At 44.8% G+C, this 19,149-nt stretch overlaps 1 protein-coding gene across 4 annotated transcripts in view; it reads right to left on the bottom strand.

The window, feature by feature from the left end:
- The window catches only part of EML1 (EMAP like 1), a 141,417-nt gene extending 133,101 nt beyond the window's left edge, over positions 1–8,316 (bottom strand). For 3 of the 4 annotated variants that reach the window (XM_061181242.1, XM_061181244.1, XM_061181243.1), the window contains exon 1: positions 8,109–8,248. In XM_061181242.1, coding sequence (XP_061037225.1) covers positions 8,109–8,175 — 67 coding nt within the window. In that variant the 5' untranslated portion in view covers positions 8,176–8,248. Of the gene's footprint in view, positions 1–8,108 lie in introns of all 4 variants that reach the window. The other variant, XM_061181240.1, reaches the window with a different exon arrangement.
- Positions 8,317–19,149: the final 10,833 nt, after the last annotated feature.

Below are 19,149 nucleotides of genomic sequence, written 5' to 3'. Positions count from 1 at the left end.
TTTTGCTATCAGAGAAAGCGTAAATCAGTCCTCTGCCACCACATAAGAATACGTAAGAGGTCTGAAAATACTTCATGTTGTTGAGTTCAGAGTGATTTCCTCACACGAGGTCCTTGGTGCTGTTTCAAACCCAACTATTTGCCAACTTGAAAATCCTATCCTAATCATAGTAAAGAGAAAGTGGTCAGAATTACAGATGCCAAACTATTTCTAAGATTTTAAATAAAGTATTCTTAACTCCCCCAATATAAATGCTTAGAAATGAAAACAAGTTTTCATTTCACAACTAGAAAAAAATAAATGGCAGTAGCTCAAAAGATTATTATACTGACTTCAGAATGTGGACTTGACCGGCCATGGTTATTAACAGGTAGCACCTGCAGGGGAAGAAGCCCAGCTGCACCAGGAAGTGGTAGATACGCCATGCATAGGCTTTAGAAGGAAGCTGATAAGGTCTCTCACAACACCTTTCCAGGCAAGATGGAAAAAATGCTATCAGCCAGAATCATAACCTTTAAGGCAATGACTAACTTCCATGTTATTATAACACTGAAATATTTTACTTAAGTGTTGGGATTATTTACAGCATTACGATACAGATTACAATCATCTTGGGCTGGAGGAAATTCCTCCTCAAAAAGAAAATGTAAAAGTAAGCAAAAAAAAGGGCTTAGCCTCAACATAATAAAGGCCATATATGACAAACCCACAGCCAACATCGTCCTCAATGGTGAAAAAATGAAACCATTTCCACTAAGATCAGGAACAAGACAAGGTTGTCCCCTCTCACCACTATTATTCAACATAGTTTTGGAAGTTTTAGCCACAGCAATCAGAGAAGAAAAAGAAATAAAAGGAATCCAAATTGGAAAAGAAGAAGTAAAGCTGTCACTGTTTGCAGATGACATGATACTACACATAAAGAATCCTAAAGATGCTACCAGAAAACTACTAGAGCTAATCAATGAATTTGGTAAAGTAGCAGGATACAAAATTAATGCACAGAAATCGCTTGCATTCCTATACACTAATGATGAAAAATCTGAGGAAGATATTAAGGAAACACTCCCATTTACCACTGCAACAAAAAGGATAAAATACCTAGCCAAACATAAACACCTAGGAATAAACCTACCTAAGGAGACAAAACACCTCTATGCAGAAAACTATAAAACACTGATGAAAGAAATTAAAGGTGATACAAACAGACGGAGAGATATACCATGTGCTTGGATTGGAAGAATCAACATTGCAAAAAAGACTATACTACCCAAAGCAATCTACAGATTCAATGCAATCCCTATCAAACTACCAATGGCATTTTTCACAGAACTAGAACAAAAAATCGCACAATTTGTATGGAAACACAAAAGACCCCCAAAAGCCAAAGCAATCTTGAGAAAGAAAAACAGAGCTGGAGGAATCAGGCTTGCTGACTTCAGACTATACTACAAAGCTACAGTAATCAAGACAGTATGGTACTGGCACAAAAACAGAAATATAGAGCAATGGAACAGGATAGAAAGCCCAGAGATAAACCCAGGCACATATGGTCACCTTATTTTTGATAAAGGAGGCAAGAATATACAATGGAGAAAAGACAGCCTCTTCAATAAGTGGTGCTGGGAAAACTGGACAGCTACATGTAAAAGAATGAAATTACAGCACTCCCTAACACCATATACAAAAATAAACTCAAAACGGAATAAGGGCCTAAATGTAAGGCCAGACGCTATAAAACTCTTAGAGGAAAACATAGGCAGAACACTCTATGACATAAATTACAGCAAGATCCTTTTTGACCCACCTCCTAGAGAACTGGAAATAAAAACAAAAGTAAACAAATGGGACCTAATGAAACTTAAAAGCTTTTGCACAGCAAAGGAAACCATAAACAAGACGAAAAGACAACCCTCAGAATGGGAGAAAATATTAGCAAACGAAGCAACCGACAAAGGATTAATCTCCAAAATTTACAAGCAGCTCATGCAACTCAATATCAAAAATACAAACAACCCAATCCAAAAATGGGCAGAAGACCTAAACAGACATTTCTCCAAAGAAGATATACAGATTGCCAACAAACACATGAAAGGATGCTCAACATCACTAATCATTAGAGAAATGCAAATCAAAACTACAATGAGGTATCACCTCAGACCAGTCAGAATGGCCATCATCAAAAAATCTACAAACAATAAATGCTGGAGAGGGTGTGGAGAAAAGGGAACCCTCTTGCACTGTTGGTGGGAATGTAAATTGATACAGCCACTATGGGGAACAGTATGGAGGTTCCTTAAAAAACTAAAAAGAGAACTACCATACGACCCAGCAATCCCACTACTTGTCATATACCCTAAGAAAACCATAATTCAAAAAGAGTCATGGGACTTCCCTGGTGGCGCAGTGGTTAAGAATCCACCTGCCAATGCAGGGGACACGGGTTCGATCCCTGGTCTGGGAAGATCCCACAGGCCGTGGAGCAACTAAGCCCGTGCACCACGACTACTGAGCCTGTGATCTAGAGCCTGCGAGCCACAACTACTGAGCCCATGTGCCACAGCTACTGAAGCCCACGCTCCTAGAGTCCGTGCTCCACAACAAGAGAAGCCACCGCAATGAGAATCCCGTGCACCGCAATGAAGACCCAACACAGCCAAACATTAATTAATTAATTTTAAAAAAGTCATGGGGCTTCCCTGGTGGCGCAGTGGTTGAGAATCTGCCTGCCAATGCAGGGGACACGGATTCGAGCCCTGGTCTGGGAAGATCCCACATGCTGCGGAGCAACTAGGCCCGTGAGCCACAACTACTGAGCCTGCGCGTCTGGAGCCTGTGCTCCACAACAAGAGAGGCCGCGATAGTGAGAGGCCCGCGCACCACGATGAAGAGTGGCCCCTGCTTGCCGCAACTAGAGAAAGCCCTCGCACAGAAACGAAGACCCAACACAGCCAAAAATAAATAAATTAATTAATTAAAAAAAGAAAAAGTCATGTACCACAATGTTCATTGCAGCTCTATTTACAATAGCCAGGACGTGGGAGCAACCTAAGTGTCCATCGACAGATGCATGGATAAAGAAGATGTGGCACATATACACAAAGGAATATTACTCAGCCATAAAAAGAAACGAAACTGAGTTATTTATAGTGAGGTGGATGGACCTAGAGTCTGTCATACAGAGTGAAGTAAGTCAGAAAGAGAAAAACAAATACCATATGCTAGCACATATATATGGAATCTAACAAAAAAAAAAAGGTTCTGAAGAACCTAGGGGCAGGACAGGAATAAAGACGCAGACGTAGAGAATGGACTTGAGGACACGGGGAGAGGGAGGGAGAAGGGTAAGCTGGGACGAAGTGAGAGAGTGGCATGGACATATATACACTACCAAATGTAAAATAGATAGCTAGTGGGAAGCAGCCACATAGCACAGGGAGATCAGCTCAGTGTTTTGTGACCACCTAGAGGGGTGGGATAGGGAGGGTGGGAGGGAGACGCAAGAGGGAGGAGATATGGGGATATATGTATACGTATAGCTGATTCACTGTTATACAGCAGAAACTAACACACCATTGTAAAGCAACTATACTCCAATAAAGATGTTCAAAAAAAAAAAAGGGGGGCTTAGCCACAGTACATGTAAAACAGACAAAGAATTTTAGGTGAAAACCAGTAAGAGGTAACAATGTGAAGTGACAAGCAAAAGAGCTAATACGATCTCGGGCTGCATTATTAGAAGTATAGACTGTAGAACAAGGGAGGTGAAGTATCCGGCTCTACTCTGCTCTATTTAAAAACCATGCTTGGAATACAACATCCAGCTGTGTCAAATTTTAAAAGGCGTATAGAATAAAGAAAACAAACGTAGACCAGGAAAGCCAGGATGATTAAGGGTCTAAAATTGCGTCTTGTGAGGAATTTTTTTCTTTTTTAATGGTAATGTTTAGCTGGAAGAAGACTTGAGAAAGAGCTATCATGACTGTCTTCAAACATGGGACAACCTAGCACATGGAAAACAGATTAAACCTATTTTCTCTGGACCCAAGGGACAGAACTGGGGCCAAACTTTGACTGCATTTAGGAACTCACAGTCTGAATTATACAAAGAAGGAATGGATTGCATGGAGGGACAGTGAGTTTCCAGTCCCTTGGAACTGCTCGAACGTGGGGTGGATAACCTTTGGAGCATCCCCCCATGGAACAGAGATTTCAAGCCCTGGAGGGATGGGTGGATTGAATCAGTGGAGGGCAAGACAAGCGAGGAGGACTAGAGAGCGCTGCCCTCTCCCCACTTTAGCTGGAGCTGCTCCCTGTTTATCTGCTTAACATTTGGATTCCTGGGTGAGCTGTACTTTGAAGAAACATTCAAAGGCTTAAGAAAGTAAACCATGAGATGAGATCACCTTTTTGGTCCCCTCAAACGCTGAGACTCTTATAACCTATGGCAACTAAGCAAGAGTGTGCATTGACTTGTTTTAATGATCTGTGACTGATGAGAGGATCAAAAGTGACTCACAGAAATGAAACAGCAACACTATGTTCTTCCCACCCACTTCCTTCCCTCTTTCATCCAGCTCCTTGACTCCCTATTCTTATATCAGCAAGGTATAATAAAAAGAGCTTGACATTTAGATTTCAAAAAATTCAGATTGGTTCCTCAAAAATGTTAAACCCAGAGTTACCATATGCCCCAGCAATTCCACTCCTAGGTATTGACCAATGAGAAATGAAAACACATGTTCACACAAAAACTTGGACATGAATGTTCCAAGTAGTATTATTCATGATAGTCAAAAAGTAGGAACAACCTAAATGCCTATCAACTGGTGAACAGATAAATAAAATGTGATCTATCCATACAGTGGAATATTACTTGTCCATATAAAGGAATAAAGTACTGACACATGCTACGACATGGATGAACCCTGAAACATTATGCTAAGTGAAAGAAGCCAGACACAAAAGGCCAAATAGTATATGATTCCATTTATATTAAACATGCAGAATCTATAGAAACAGAAAGTAGGTTAGTAGTTGCCAGGGGCTAGGGCAACAGGGAATACAACCTTGTGGGTCCTGGGGTTTCTTTGGGGAGGTGATGAAAATGTTCTAAAATTAGATAATGTTGATGCTTGCTCAATTCTGTGAATATACTAAAAGCCACTTAATTGTACACTTTAAAAGGGTGAATTTTTATAGAATGTGAATTATATGTCTCTATAGCTGTTATTAAAACAAAGAAATCATACTGGTATCCAAGCTTTACTAGTTGTGTGGCCTTATAAAGTCAGAAAAATCTCTTTGAGCATCAGTTTCTTCCTACGTAAAAGAGGATGGTAATTCTACCTATGTCAAGGGAAGGCTCTGGAAAAAAAAATGGAATAAAGGATGGTCAGTATTTCCCAAACGACAAACTGTCTTATAAATGCCAGCTTGAGCCCACTTTCCAACTACTGTAGTTTTTCTTAGGGCAATAAAAGAAGTTTGTGATTTCTCGCTCACTTTACAGAGTTCTAAACAGTTTGAAGAAAAAACATGGCACACATTTTCTACTTAAATGAGAAGGCCAGTATCTAAAAGATGAGAATGGATAGTCTTTTCAGGAGGCTAGATACTGCCTACATTCACATTTAATATCCATTACAAATTAAGTAGGAGAGATAGTAAGGAAAAAAAGTAGAAGGATAAAAGAGATTTCACTCATTACAACAACGTTTTTTCTTCCTTCCTTCTCATTTTTATTACTAACTTCTATCTTTATCTCACCAGGGGAACGTTAACTGTGACAGTCATACAAATAAGAAGTATGGGTTGTATTTTCTGAAGCTAATATACAACTATGACTTTTTAGTTCCTGTCACTATCAAAAGCATGGAGTGTACCCACATATGAAAATTTATGAGTTCATCTATTACACTGCTGTAGTCCTGTCACTGTCATGTAAATCTCTAATTTAAAAAGAAAAAAATTTTTTTCAATGTAGCTAATAAAACATCCAAATGTTTAATTTAGTTCTTAGTGAAATGGTGTTTCTGTGATCCACTGCTTTAATTGAATCATCATAGTCATTAACTGGATTGTATTCATTTATATTTTCACTTAATGGAAGCCTCTTAAAAATGAATAATTTCACATCAAAACATCTGCTGCCTAAGACATCACCAGTGAACACTCATTTCTGCCTGATAGGCTACTCTTGCTTTAAACTTTATTCATAAGGTAACCAAAAAATAAACACAGAGCTGAGCTTTTTAAGAAAAGCAATTCAACAGTTGTGATTCGATTGTATTTTGAACTGATCTTATTGCTTGATTCTAGCTATTTTAAAGTCATTTTTTTCAAGGGTGGTTGGGGGAAGGATGGATTAGGACTTCGGGATTAGCAGATGCAAACTATTACATATAGAAGGGATAAATAACAAGGTCCTACTGTATAGCACACGGAACTATATTCAGTATCCTGATATAACCCATAATGGAAAAGAATATGAAAAAGAATGTATATACTGTATAACTGAGTCACTTTGCTGTAGAGCAGAATTTAACACAACATTGTATTTATAAATCAACTATGCTTCAATTAAAAAAAATAATAATAATAAAGTCATTTTTCTTTAAACTGTTAGCCACACAATATAAGAGCTGGTTTTTACTTTCTTCTAGACACCGTTACCAGTAAAATTCCTTACCGATATCGCTAACCTAGCAAATTAACAAGAAGAGGCAGAAGACCAAAACATTCATGAATAGATGTGTAGGTCAACTTCATGACTGAGCGGCTGTTTAGAAACAATATGACCAGCCCCAAACAACTGCTCCAATATGTGGAGAGTAAAACCGTTCCCATGACTCTAAACTATGTATTGTATAAAGGATTCCAGTGGCCAGCAGAGTACCAAATACATTCTGTCTGCCTTCAACTCTGAAATGTTGTTAAATGTGGAGAGAGAGCCAAAACTTTCTTCCTTTCCACTGAAGAGGGCATTACAAGTTAATGAAGGCTCACATGTGATTAATATGACAATTATAAGCTGCCAAACTATCAGAATATATACTCGTCCATGAAAAAGATGATAAATTTCACCAGAGATTAAAATATCATTACAGAGGATGAATCAACCCAGTGATCTTTATTGCCAAGGCTAATACCTCCAATTTGCAAACAGGTGTTGAATAACTAGAAAAATTCCCCTAAATCACTATTACAATTGCAAAATAAACTGCTCGAGTTGTCAAAGCATCTAGAATTCCAAATTATTCCGACTGCACTATAAGCAAATTCCATAAAACACACATTTTTTTTTTCTTTAACAAACTTTTGGGATCCTCTAATAAAGCAGTAAATCCGACATATAAAAAACTGTATGGTTAACTTTTGTGCATGAATTATCACACATCATGTTCTGACAAACTGCAGTCTGCTGTGAAAATCTTTTTCAACCCTGCTAGTGAGATTAAAATCTTTCAAGCATGTAGGATTTTATATTTTTTTAACGATGCCATATTGGTAGCTATTAATATTTCCTTCCTGTAAAAATAAATAAATAAATAAATCTATCACCCCGTAAACAAAACAGTCGAAACACTTTTAAGCCAGGTTCACTTTGCCTGTCCATTTAAAAAGCTCTAGATTGCATGAAACTGTGATGATTTCATCAAAGTAGAACTGAATGGATCCTGAGGGTCCATCCGCGACAAACACTGCGCACATCCTCGAAGGAGTGTTTCGTTATTAAGTGATTTGTTTTCCGAGTTCTTCATCCAGACATTTCCAAACAGATGTGAGTTTGGAAGCAGAAAGCAACACGTCCCCGGAGCCCCGGGGCGGCCGGGCCTCCCCCCGCGCTGCCCGGCCGGTGCGCTCACGCGGGTCTCCCGGGTATCGGCCGCCCCGCGCGCACTGGCCGAAGCCGGAACGGGAGCCGGGCGGGGCGGGGGCGCAGCGAGGCGCGGCCCGGGGCCCGCGGCCCAGCACAATGCGCCCGCGGCGCGGCGGGAACCGCGCGCCCCTCCGCAGCAACTTTGCACGGCCTCCCCGGCCGCCCGGCCTCGCCCCTCGGCCCGCTCCCGGCCGCCGCCCCCGCCCAGCCGGCCGCCGCCCCTCACCGTTGCAGAACTGGAGCAGCGAGGACGTGTCGTACAGGCTGCTGTAGCTGGAGAAGCCGTCCTCCATGCTGAGGCCGCCGGGCAGCGCCCGCTTCCCCGGCCCGGCCGCGCCGCCGCAGCTCACCCCCACACTGAGCCGAGCCGAGCCGCGGCCGGCGCTGGCGCTGGGGCCGGCCCTGCTGTGGCGGCGGCCGCTGCCGGTTACCATGGCAACCCCGGGCCCGCCGCCGCCGCCGCCGCCGCCGCAGCGCGAGCCCGGCGCCCGCTCTGCCCGCCAGGGGGCGGCCTCCGCGGGGGACGTGGCCGGGCGGGGACGGAACGGGACGGGACGGGACGGGGCGGGGCCGCGGGCGGGCGGGGCTGCAGGGTCCCAGGAGTCCAGGGCGGCGCGCGACCGGGGCCGGGATGCTGCGGCAGCGCCGCGGCCAGGCCCCGCCTCCCCGCGCGGTCGCTGGCGCCCCCCAGGCTGGCGGGACGCGGGGGGCGCGGGGACAAAGGAGAGGCGGAAACGCGGGAGCGGGCGCGCGGGGAGCGGGGGCGTCGCCCCGGCCCGGGCAACCCCTCCTGCGGACGCCGGAGACCACGCTCCCCGGGGGCGCTATCCCCGCGCCCGCGGGCGGCTCCAGGACCAAACATGGACAACTCGCGAGCTCATTTCGGCTGTCTTTCCACGTCGCAGCAACTCTGCTTTTGACCACGTCCTGCGAGGCGCGCCCCTCTTTCCGCACGTCTTCCGCCGCAGCACGGCCCTGCCTCGAGTGAGAATTAGCGCAGGGCTTGTAACTCCGCTTGAACCTTTGCTCTTGGGCCGATAAAAGATGCGGCTTCCCACTTCAAAAAGAGGCCCTGGTAATGTCAGGCTGGAAAGGCTGCGGCCTTTAAAGGAGCTAAAACATCTGCTCTGTTCTCTCCCCTTCTGATCAGCCCCTGGGGTGCAGATTTGTCACATTACACACTTGTTAGCTTGTTACAGGACCCACGGAAATCTGTATTTACTCTATCTCAGAGAGACGAAGAGTTGGGACAAAATATCATAGTAGGAGATAAATGCACAAATCCACGGGTTTGTAACTTTTCCATTCCCTGTGTACACATGCCAGGTTAATGGTCTGAGTTTCAGTGCCCATGGCCTGAAGTAAAGATGCTGGCAAATAACAAGTCAGGATGCAAGAGAGAAGAATATGAGTTTGGTGATCCTCTGCCTTTGTCCAGAACAGACTGCATAGCATTTATGCTCCCGGTTACACAATAGTTATAATTCACTTACATGTAAAATTCTGAGTGGGTCCAAGTTGTAGGTGTTAATTCCTGTAGGTTGAACACAAGTAGGTGAAATGAGAACCGAGTAAAAAGTTACTATTAGGAAAACCTGGGGGCCTCACTGGGGTTCAGAGGCGGATAGAGGCCTGTCTTTGCAAAAGCAGAAGATGCTGTCAGGGATGGGGCTCTGGTGGTGTGCCTGGTGTGTTTGGCACATGGGGTAGCATGACTGGCATTAGATGCTGTGGGCAGAAGGGAGAGGTTGAAGCCCTTATCCAGGTCCCGGTCAGGGAGACCAAGCAGAGGAAACAAGAGGGATTGTTAACGGGAAAAGTACATGGGGAGGTGGGGGGCTCGCTCAAGGGCTGCAGGTGCTGTGGGTTTGACTGTGACCTGGTGTTTGAAGGACAGCGTTAGTGATTGTGAAGGAGAGAAGGAGCAGGGCCTGCTGACAGGCCAAGGGCTGGCCAGACAAGAGCAGACAGCCTGTATATAGATAGTGGGAAATAAGAGTGTGCAGAGAGAGAGGGGCACGGTAAGAGAGGTCCCGAGAGCCGGCAGAGGAGCCTGAGCCAGACCTGGCAGCAGGCGGAGGGAGGCTGGCACGAGCAGTGTTAGAGATGAGTCTGAGTGTGAATCGGACCACAGGGGCTGTGGCCTGGAGCTGGAGCAGCCCAGGGTGTCTGCAGCGCTCCAGAAACCAGACACTCAGGGCCCATACAGTCAGAGGGAAGAAAGAGGCTGAGGGACGGGCCAGAGGGAAACTGCTCCAGGACGATACAGCTGGAGAGACAGAGAGGCCAAGCAAGAGAGGACAGTAAACCTCCTGTTAGCAATGCCCCATAGCAACGGGGGATGCAGACCAGCTGGCCAGTGAAAGAATGGGGATGTGGGAATTGTCAGCAAAGAGGCTGTACGTAAACTGTAAAGGAAAGAATGGAAGGTCAGAAAGGAGCTGGGAAGATCCTTGGAAAGGGAGAAGGACATTCCAAAGGAGCTGTCAAAGAGGCAGGACGATCAGCCTAGCGGGTTGTCTCATCAAGCGAAGAGCACAGAAATTTGCAAGCAGGTGGGCCTTTTCACAGGTTTCTGTAGAGGACAGGTCAAAGAGGATGAGCCTGGGGAAAGGGCTTCGGTCTGGTGGCAGAGGGCTCCCAGGTAACTTGGAGCATCTTGGTGAAGCGGTGGGGACCGGAGCCGGGCTGCTGGACGTCAAAAGGAGAGCACATGGGGACTTCCCTGGTGGTCCAGTGGTTAAGACTCCGCACTTCCACTGCAGGTGGCATGGGTTCGATCCCTGATCGGGGAACTAAGGTCCTGAATGCCGCGTGGCGTGGCCAAAAAAAAAAAAAAAAGGAGAGCACACGTAGATGCACATTTCAGAACTTTGGCAGGGAAAGGAAATAGGGGCCAAATATAGAGGGCAGAAGCGTCACATGAAGCCTCTACCCCCTCCCAGTACAGGTTGACCCTCTGCATCCCGAAAGCAAGAGGCAGGTACTGTGGAGGAGGGGTTTTGAGCACACGTACACATTTGAACTTGGCCCTTCTCTCTTTTCTCATTTCCCATCTTTCTTCCCTTCTAGTCCGATCTTTATGCTATCGCTACTCTACTTTGTGGTTTTATACGTTAGGATATTTTGGATAATTGGTATTAAAAAATTGATATGTGGCATTCTCAAACTTGGAAATGAAGTAATAATCATGAATAAATGATCAAAAGATGATTCTCTTTAAGAATGTTAGCATTCCTGATTTATAATGTTAAAGGTATGATATTTGGTGGCCCCAACAAAGGAAGGTTGGGGAATAAAGAAAATTCAGAAGTGGGACGAAGAAGAATTGAGCTGGAGATTTTCTTAGAGGATTTTACTTCCACCAGAGCAAAATTACAAATCACAATTAAGAATGCAGTCCACTGCTTTTGAGATGATAAAGATCATTATTACACTCTTAACCTAGAGTATTAAACAGCTCTTGTTTTTCCCCACAATGATAAAAGCCTTACTCTAAAAGGGGCAAATTTTAGTGTAATTACAAGGATATGCATGTTAAGTCAATTAGGTATAATCTACACAGCATTTTTAAAACATCTATGGAGAAAGTTCAAGAAAAATCTCTGAAAACCTAATTAATAATGTGAGATTTTGTGCCCAAACATTTTAACAGGCTGTTATTCCACGTCATTTTGAGAAAATTTATGGCCTGAGTCCAAAACATGTTGTTGTCATAAATGATGTATGCTCTCTAGGACAATATAACCATAGCATTCAGTGGCATTAATAGCAGCATTTGTACAACATGTGAAAAAGAAAGGAAAATGGGAGCTCTGTAGCCATTATTCATGGAGAAGTAATAAAAAAATACCCAGAAATGTAAAGCCTTGTGCATCTATAGTTTAATTCAACATTCCTCCAAAAATAGTTCTACAGGACTAGGCACCATGCAGAGGCTGGGGATACATCATACAAAACACAGTGCCTTCCAAACTGCAGGTGTCATGAAGTTAAAGAGTCACATCAGGGACTTCCCTGGTGGCACAGTGGTTAAGAATCCGCCTGCCAATGCAGGGGACACAGGTTCAAGCCCCGGTCCGGGAAGATCCCACATGCCGCAGAGCAACTAAGCCTCGCACCACAACTACTGAGCCTGCGCCCTAGAGCCTGTGAGCCACAACTACTGAGCCTGTGTGCCACAACTACTGAAGCCCACGCGCCTAGAGCCTGTGCTCCGCAACAAGAGGAGCCACCGCTCGCCACAAGTAGAGAGAGCCCACGCGCAACAACGAAGACCCAATGCAGCCAAAAATAAAAATAATAAAATAAATTTTTAAAAAAAGAGTCATTCAGCACTTTAAAAAATGAAACAGAATCAACTATAATTTTTGTAAAAAAGAAACAGAAAACTCCATTCTGGGTATATACCCAAAGAAATTGAAAGCAGGGTCTCGAAGAGATGTTTGTACACCCATGTTTATAGAAGCATTATTCACAATAGCCAAAATGTGGAAACAACCCATTTTCCACTGATGGATGAATGGAGAGACAAAATGCAGTCTATCCATACAACAGAATACTATTCAGTCTTAAAAGAAAGGAAATTCTGACACTTGCTACCACATGGATGAGCCTTGAGGATATTATGCTGAGTGAAATAAGCCAGTCACAGGAAGACAAATGCTGCATGATTCCACTTATATGAGGTCCCTAGAGGAGTCAAATTCATACAGACAGACAGTAGAATGGTGGCTGCCAGGGGCTGAGGGAGGGGGAGTTAGTGTTTAATGGGGACTGAGTTTCCCGTTAGGATGATGAAAAAGTTCAGGAGATGGATGGTGGTGATGGCTGCCCAACAGTGTGAATGTACTTAATGCCACTGGACGGTACACTGCAAAGTGGTAAAAACGGCAAATTTTATGTTGTATGTATTTTACTACAAGAAAAAATAGATGAAATAGGAAATATCAAGGTGCACTGAACATAGTAAGAACAAGCATTTTTACCTGAAGTGTTGATCTTTACTTGAAATGTCTGTAGGTGTGCTGAATTGGGATGTAAAAGGTATTTCTCCCTGTAGGTGACATATAACAATCGTACAAATAAATATGTCATTACAAATTGTGGTAAGTGTTATGAAACAAAACCAGAAGGAAGGGTTTCAGATTATTGTGGAGGGTCTGAACTGGACTGAGGCGTGAAAGGAGGGCACAAAGCAGCAGTGGACAAAGAACCAGTGGACGTTGCTTCAGGCAAATAAGGCTCATCTGGGGAGCTGAGATTACCGAGGTGGGAGACGGGGTGGTCTGTTCACAGGGGGGTTCTGATTTTATTCTAAGAGCAGAGAAGTTGCCTCTCAGTTAGTGTTTTGGGTTAAATTGTGCCCCCTCCTGCCAACTTCATATGTTGAAGTACTAACTCCTGGTACTTCAGAGTGTGACCTTATTTGGAGATGGGGTCTTTACAGAGGTAATCAAGTTAAAATAAGGTCATTAGGGTGGGCCCTAATCCAATATGACTGGTGTCCTTATAAGAAGAGGAAATTAGGACATAGACACACACAAAGGAAAGACCATGTGAAGACACAGGGAGCAGACAGCTGGCTGTCTCCAAGCTAAGGAGAGAGGCTTGAAATCCATTCTTCCCTCCCAGCCCTTGCCCACACCTTGATTTTGGGCTTCTAGCCTCCAGAACTGTGAAACAATAAATTTCTGTTGTTTAAGCCTCCTGGTGTGCGGTAATTCATTACAGCAGCCCTGACGAACTAATACAGTTAGTATAGAATCTCAAAGTCAAGAATTGGATATTCCAGAGATTCAGGACACCATTCATCACTGATTCTAAATTATAAAATATAAAATACACTTTCTCATGATAAGACTGTTACTCCATAAAATGAGAGCTAATCACAGATTCTTGACATCAGTAAAGAATATTAAACTCCATTGTCCCCAACTTGCGTGCTGACGCAGCAGTATTTTTCTGCAACATCCCTGACAAATGGTCACTTGGCTCATTTCAAAGTTGAAGAGCTTGAATTATTAAAAAGATTGTTGGTTATTTTTATCCCAAACCGCCCTTCCCAAAGCGTCCTTCATTGATCCCACTTTTGTCTGGTCAATTTAATCTCCCTCTGTCGTGATGCAGGCTGCTGTCTGTTCTGAAAGGGTGCTCTAACAGCCTGTGTCCCGGTTTCCCCACCTCTGCTTTGTTACTCCAGGGTTAACTTGCCCAAAGAGGGGTTAACGACATCATTTCATTCTCTGATGCCTGCCACAATAAGTGCACACATCTTGGCGTGGACTTCCAGTCTGTCTGTGTTCCTGCCACAAACGCTGTCTTTGGCATCCGACACGCTCCTGCCACACCACGTACATGGCAACCCCTATCCACGACTCTCATACGTGCCATGCACGTGAGTGCTCTGGACCTCTGCCCACACCGTTTCCCAGTGCTGAGTGCCCACCTCCCTGCCTGCCAGCAGAGAAGCTGCCTCATCTGGGAGGGCTTGGTGAGCCCCCCACACCCCCCTCACGTCTACTGGTACCTGATTGCATCCCTTACATCAATCAGCCTTGACTTGTAGGAACGTGTGTGTGTGTGTGTGTGTGACCTGAGTGGCATTTCCCTTAAATAACTTGGAGATTATGATTCTATTGATACAACGGAAGTTTGTACTGATTTTTTTTTTTTTTTTTTGAGCAGCCAGGCTATATGCTGTTGGTTCATATTGAACTTCTGGTCAATTATAAACCTATCAGTCTTTTTCAAATCAATTACTGTTGGGTCGTCTCCAACCTGTACTGAGCTAATTGATTTTTTTAAAAATTTTTAATCCAAAGATAAGATTTATCTTTACCCCTGTAAAATGTCATGTGATTTGTTTCAATCCATCCTTTTAACGAACCAAAATCTTTTAAACTCTTGACTCTGGTATCTAACACATCAGCATTGTGACAGCAGCGAATGTGCTGTAATAAACCCATTAATGTCTTCTTCATCCTTGTAGTTGATAAACACATTAGAAGCGCAGGGTGGGGCTGGCGGAGGCGTGGAGCTCTCACATCGGCCACACCTCACCAGCTGCATCTCCACTGATCTTTTTATAAATACTCTGGATGTGTCTGTCCAACTAAATGTCAAGTCACCCAATTGTTTGTTGGCCCAGCCTATTTTTCTCTGTACTTTCCACAGGGTTTTGGGAAGGCTCTATACCAACGTTTTGTGCATCCAGCCTGGTAACCCCGTGAAAAGAGGGAATGAGTTTGGTTTGCCTCTTCGTAACAACAATTCCTTCCAAGTGAGTTCACACCAGCTCTTCAAAAATCTGTTAAAATTTTTGCTCAGAACCAATATTAATATCAAATTTATTATCTGTATTTTCCAGAACCCAACTTATTCTGCTTTTTGGAAAATTATGACATTTTTCCCTTCCCAGTTTTCTGCGACTCCCATCTGGCCAAATCCGAGAAAGTTTGTGGAGGCCTAGAGACTGGATTGACAGTCACTAAGCGCCACCTGCCTGCCCCCATCTCTCACCTATCTTGGGCTCTTGACAATTTCTCCTAAGGGACATTTCTTCAACTCTTCCCAGTTTTAAGATTATTCTCCTTATTGGAGAAAAAGAAACCCGCAAAGTCCGAGATACGCAGACTGGCTTTCAGAGTCCTTCAAGGCCCCCATTCTCTGCCTCAGTCAATCCATTCTGCTTTTTTTTTTTTTTTTTTTTTGGCTGCACCGCATGGCTTGTGGGATCTTAATTCCCTGACCAGGGATGGAACCTGGGCCGTCTGCAGTGAAAGCGCAGAGTCCTAACCACTAGGCTGTCAAGGAAGTCCCTCATTCTGCTTTTCATTCCCCAAACACCCTGCGGTTATCTGCCCCTGGGGCTTCACTTGCATGATTTCCCGGAAATATCCTTCCGCTCATCTGTGGGCTCAGCTCTTAAGCTGCTCCCTCTTTGTCCAGCCGGAGTCCCTGCCCCCTCCACTGCTGATGGCTGTCTGTACCTTTCCTCTGTGCTAAACCAACCTGCTTTTTGAAGCTCTGTAGAAGCTGGGGACTCCGTGGGGGCAGGGCTGCGGCTCTTCACTCTGTATTCATTCACCCTCCCGCAGCAGCCAACACGTGTCTTCCTGGAGCTCTCCCTGGCCTCGCCCCTGGCTGGGAGCCGCATCCCCGCGCATATGGAGGCGGATCTTGCAACTCATCTCACAAAGGTGAACCCAGCTCTCTGACTACCTGTGCAGTGCTGGTCCCGGATGGGCTGGGGTGGGTAAGAGGCACCTGATGAGGAACAGCGCTCTGTGTAATAAACACAGCCTTATCAACTTCATTATCCTATTACAAAAAAGTCGACACTGCAGAACCATGAACTTCTGAGCCTCCCACAGTTAATCTGCTAATAGTCCAAATGGGTATGAAAACTCCTTGTTATCTAAGAAACCCATGGGATTTTTTCCCTCAGTAGGTTAGCCACTCAAAAGCATTCTTAATGATTTGCGTTGATCAAAAGAATTTACCTATTTTGAAGTGTCTGAAGTGAAGTGGAAAATTAAAAGCAATATTGGTTGGTTTTCTCTCTCTTTTTAATCCTTTTATTTATTTGTTATTTTTATTTATTATTTTTTTGGCTGTGCCGCACAGCTTGCGGGATCTTAGTTCCCCGACCAGGGACTGAACCCAGGCCGCAGGCCGTGAGAGCTCAGAATCCTAACCACTGGACCGCCAGGGAATTCCTGGTTTTCTCTTTTCAGAATGGCATTCCATTGAGGAAACTCAGTGTTAAAACCGTCCCTTATCCGTACAGTAATGCAAGTACTGCAGTGGATGGCAAACGAAATTTCCGTTGTGGCATCTCCACCGAAAAATGTCATTTTCAGGAATTTTTGTTCATTTGCTCCATTGTGTCACCTGTGAGGTTTTATGGCAGTTCTTGGCATACCACCGACTAATCACAGAGTAAATATTCTAATATTAGGTCAACTACTCATCCCAGTGTGCTGGGGCAGGCGGGTTTAGGCTTGTGTCTTGGCATAATAATCCCGCTTTGACCCTGAAGTATTCTAGTTTGGATGACAGATTATATAGTCATCCTAGCTAATATGGAAAGACGTAGACTATACCTATATCACGCACTGAAAAAAATTATTGAGGTTCATACAGTTATATTTACAATGACATCCTCAGCTTCCTCGCAGCAGCAAAACTGCAAGAAATAAAAACAAGTTGCCGGAATTCTGAACCATCCATCAGGAAAGTCAAGTAAAAGGCCCGCTTCTGAGGTTTGCCTGGTCCCTTCCTACCACCCCCATCAGAGCCCTTTTCATCCCAGTGGCTGAGATACATAATGCTTATTTGTAATTAACAAAGGGTCCTGGAACCCTTGCTAATATATTTGCCTATGGTCTGCAGACTCTAGTTATCTCATTGATTAAGGCAAAGGTTTAAAGGGTCTTCTGAGCAAAGATCACTGGTAAGATGCTGTTCCATCTCCCCCAGTCATGGGCTTGTTCACTGTGTTTTGTTTTGTTTTTTTAATTGAAGTATTGTTGATTTACAGTGTTGTATTAGTTTCTGGTGTACAGCAAAGTGATTCAGTTTCATATATATATATATATATATATATATATATATATATATATATATACACACACACATATATGTGTGTGTATATATGTATATTCTTTTTCAGATTCTTTTCCATTATAGTTTATTATAAGATATTGAATATAGTTCCCTGTGTGTTCTTCATCACAGATGGTTGCTGGGTGCTGACTATTGGCTCACTTGTTTGCACACACTCAGTGCCCACTCTGTGCTGGGAACAAGGGACACAAACGGGACTAGAGCAACACCTGTCCCCTGAGGGTCTCATCGTCCAGGAGGGGAGTAAACACCACAGGAACACACTGAACACACAGGAGGGGACCAAGGCACCCAGGAGCTCACTGGGGGAGAGTGCCATTGCTGTCCATGCATCAGTCACCATCTGTGCCACAGGCCTGTGGGGTAGGTAGTACTGCCTCAATTATATGTGTAGGGAAACTCCCTTGTGAGCAGAGGGGCAGGTGCCTGCCTAAGGTCACCTTGCTGGTGAGAGGTAGAGCCAGGATTTAAATCTGGTCCTGTCAGGCCCCAAACCTTGCTTTTCTGCCCTGAACTACCACCTCAGCAGCTGAGGATGGGATAAGAGAGCCTGGGGGAAGGATGGAAGATTTACCCAAGAATAAAAACTGACAGCCTGGTTGGGGACAAGAAAGAAGAACACCCGAAGACAGGGTACGGCCATGGACCTCATCCTGTGGGGTGCAGACCCCAGGTCCAACTTACCAACAGTATGTGTGAAGAAAGTATTTGCTGCTTAGGCTTGAGACAAATGAAGGCATGGGGATTACTGAACCCCCAGGGGCTAGGGCAGACAGGGAAGGAATCCAGGTTGGGGGTGTTGGATGGGACCAGAGTTCTGGCTTTGATGGATCTGAAAGATGAAGTAAGTGGAGAGCAGGAGATAAAGTCATCCAAGTAAGAGGCTAGAAATGCACACCCAGTGTGTCTGGGAAATGAGGAGCCATCCAGCTCTGTTCAAGTCAAGGATGGGACAAGGAGGTCAGACAGGAGGTATCAGGCTGCATTGCAGAGGGCCTAGGACCCCTTACTAAGGGGTTGGACTTGGCCCATGGACAATGAGAAGTCCCTTGGAAGCCTCACAATTAGGCTGTGCTTCAGGAAGTTTGATGGGGAAGTGCATGTAAACGGAACCAGGAATCACAGGGCAAACTAGTGGGCCACAGGCATAGTTCCAGGTGAGGCGGTGAGAGCCTGGGTGTGGCCAGCAGCCATCCTCCCAGGCCGGTGGGGAACTGGCCAGTCGGACCAGGTTATTGATACAGAAGACACCAGGGGAGGGTCTCACTCTGAGAGCTACGGAGTGGGATGTCGGGAAGAGAGGTGAGTGCAGGGAGAAGGCCGAGGCCTTGGCAATGAGGATGCATTTGGGGACACAGAGGCTGGACAGATGAGCTGTAGCAAGGCCTGAGGGCCAGCGGTGGCCAGGAAACAGGAAGTCAGACTGGGAAAGGAGAAAAGAGCTGGAAAATCCGCCTTGTGGGGCAGCATGGTCAGAAGGGGCTTTGTCAGGAGGAAAGGGTCAGAGGAAGGAGAACTGGTTACAATTCAAGGAGAAGAGAGGTGGTGGCTGGAACAGACTTCCAGAGAACACTGTGTGTGTGTGTGGGGGGGGGTCACTTGGGAAAGAAGGAGGAATGGCACGCCTTCCGGGAGGA

Source organism: Eubalaena glacialis, chromosome 2 (genome assembly GCF_028564815.1).
Source record: "Eubalaena glacialis isolate mEubGla1 chromosome 2, mEubGla1.1.hap2.+ XY, whole genome shotgun sequence".
Lineage (NCBI taxonomy): Eukaryota > Metazoa > Chordata > Mammalia > Artiodactyla > Balaenidae > Eubalaena > Eubalaena glacialis.
The sequence above is the reverse complement of the archived record's forward strand: the minus strand, read 5'-3'. Positions and strand labels throughout refer to the sequence as shown.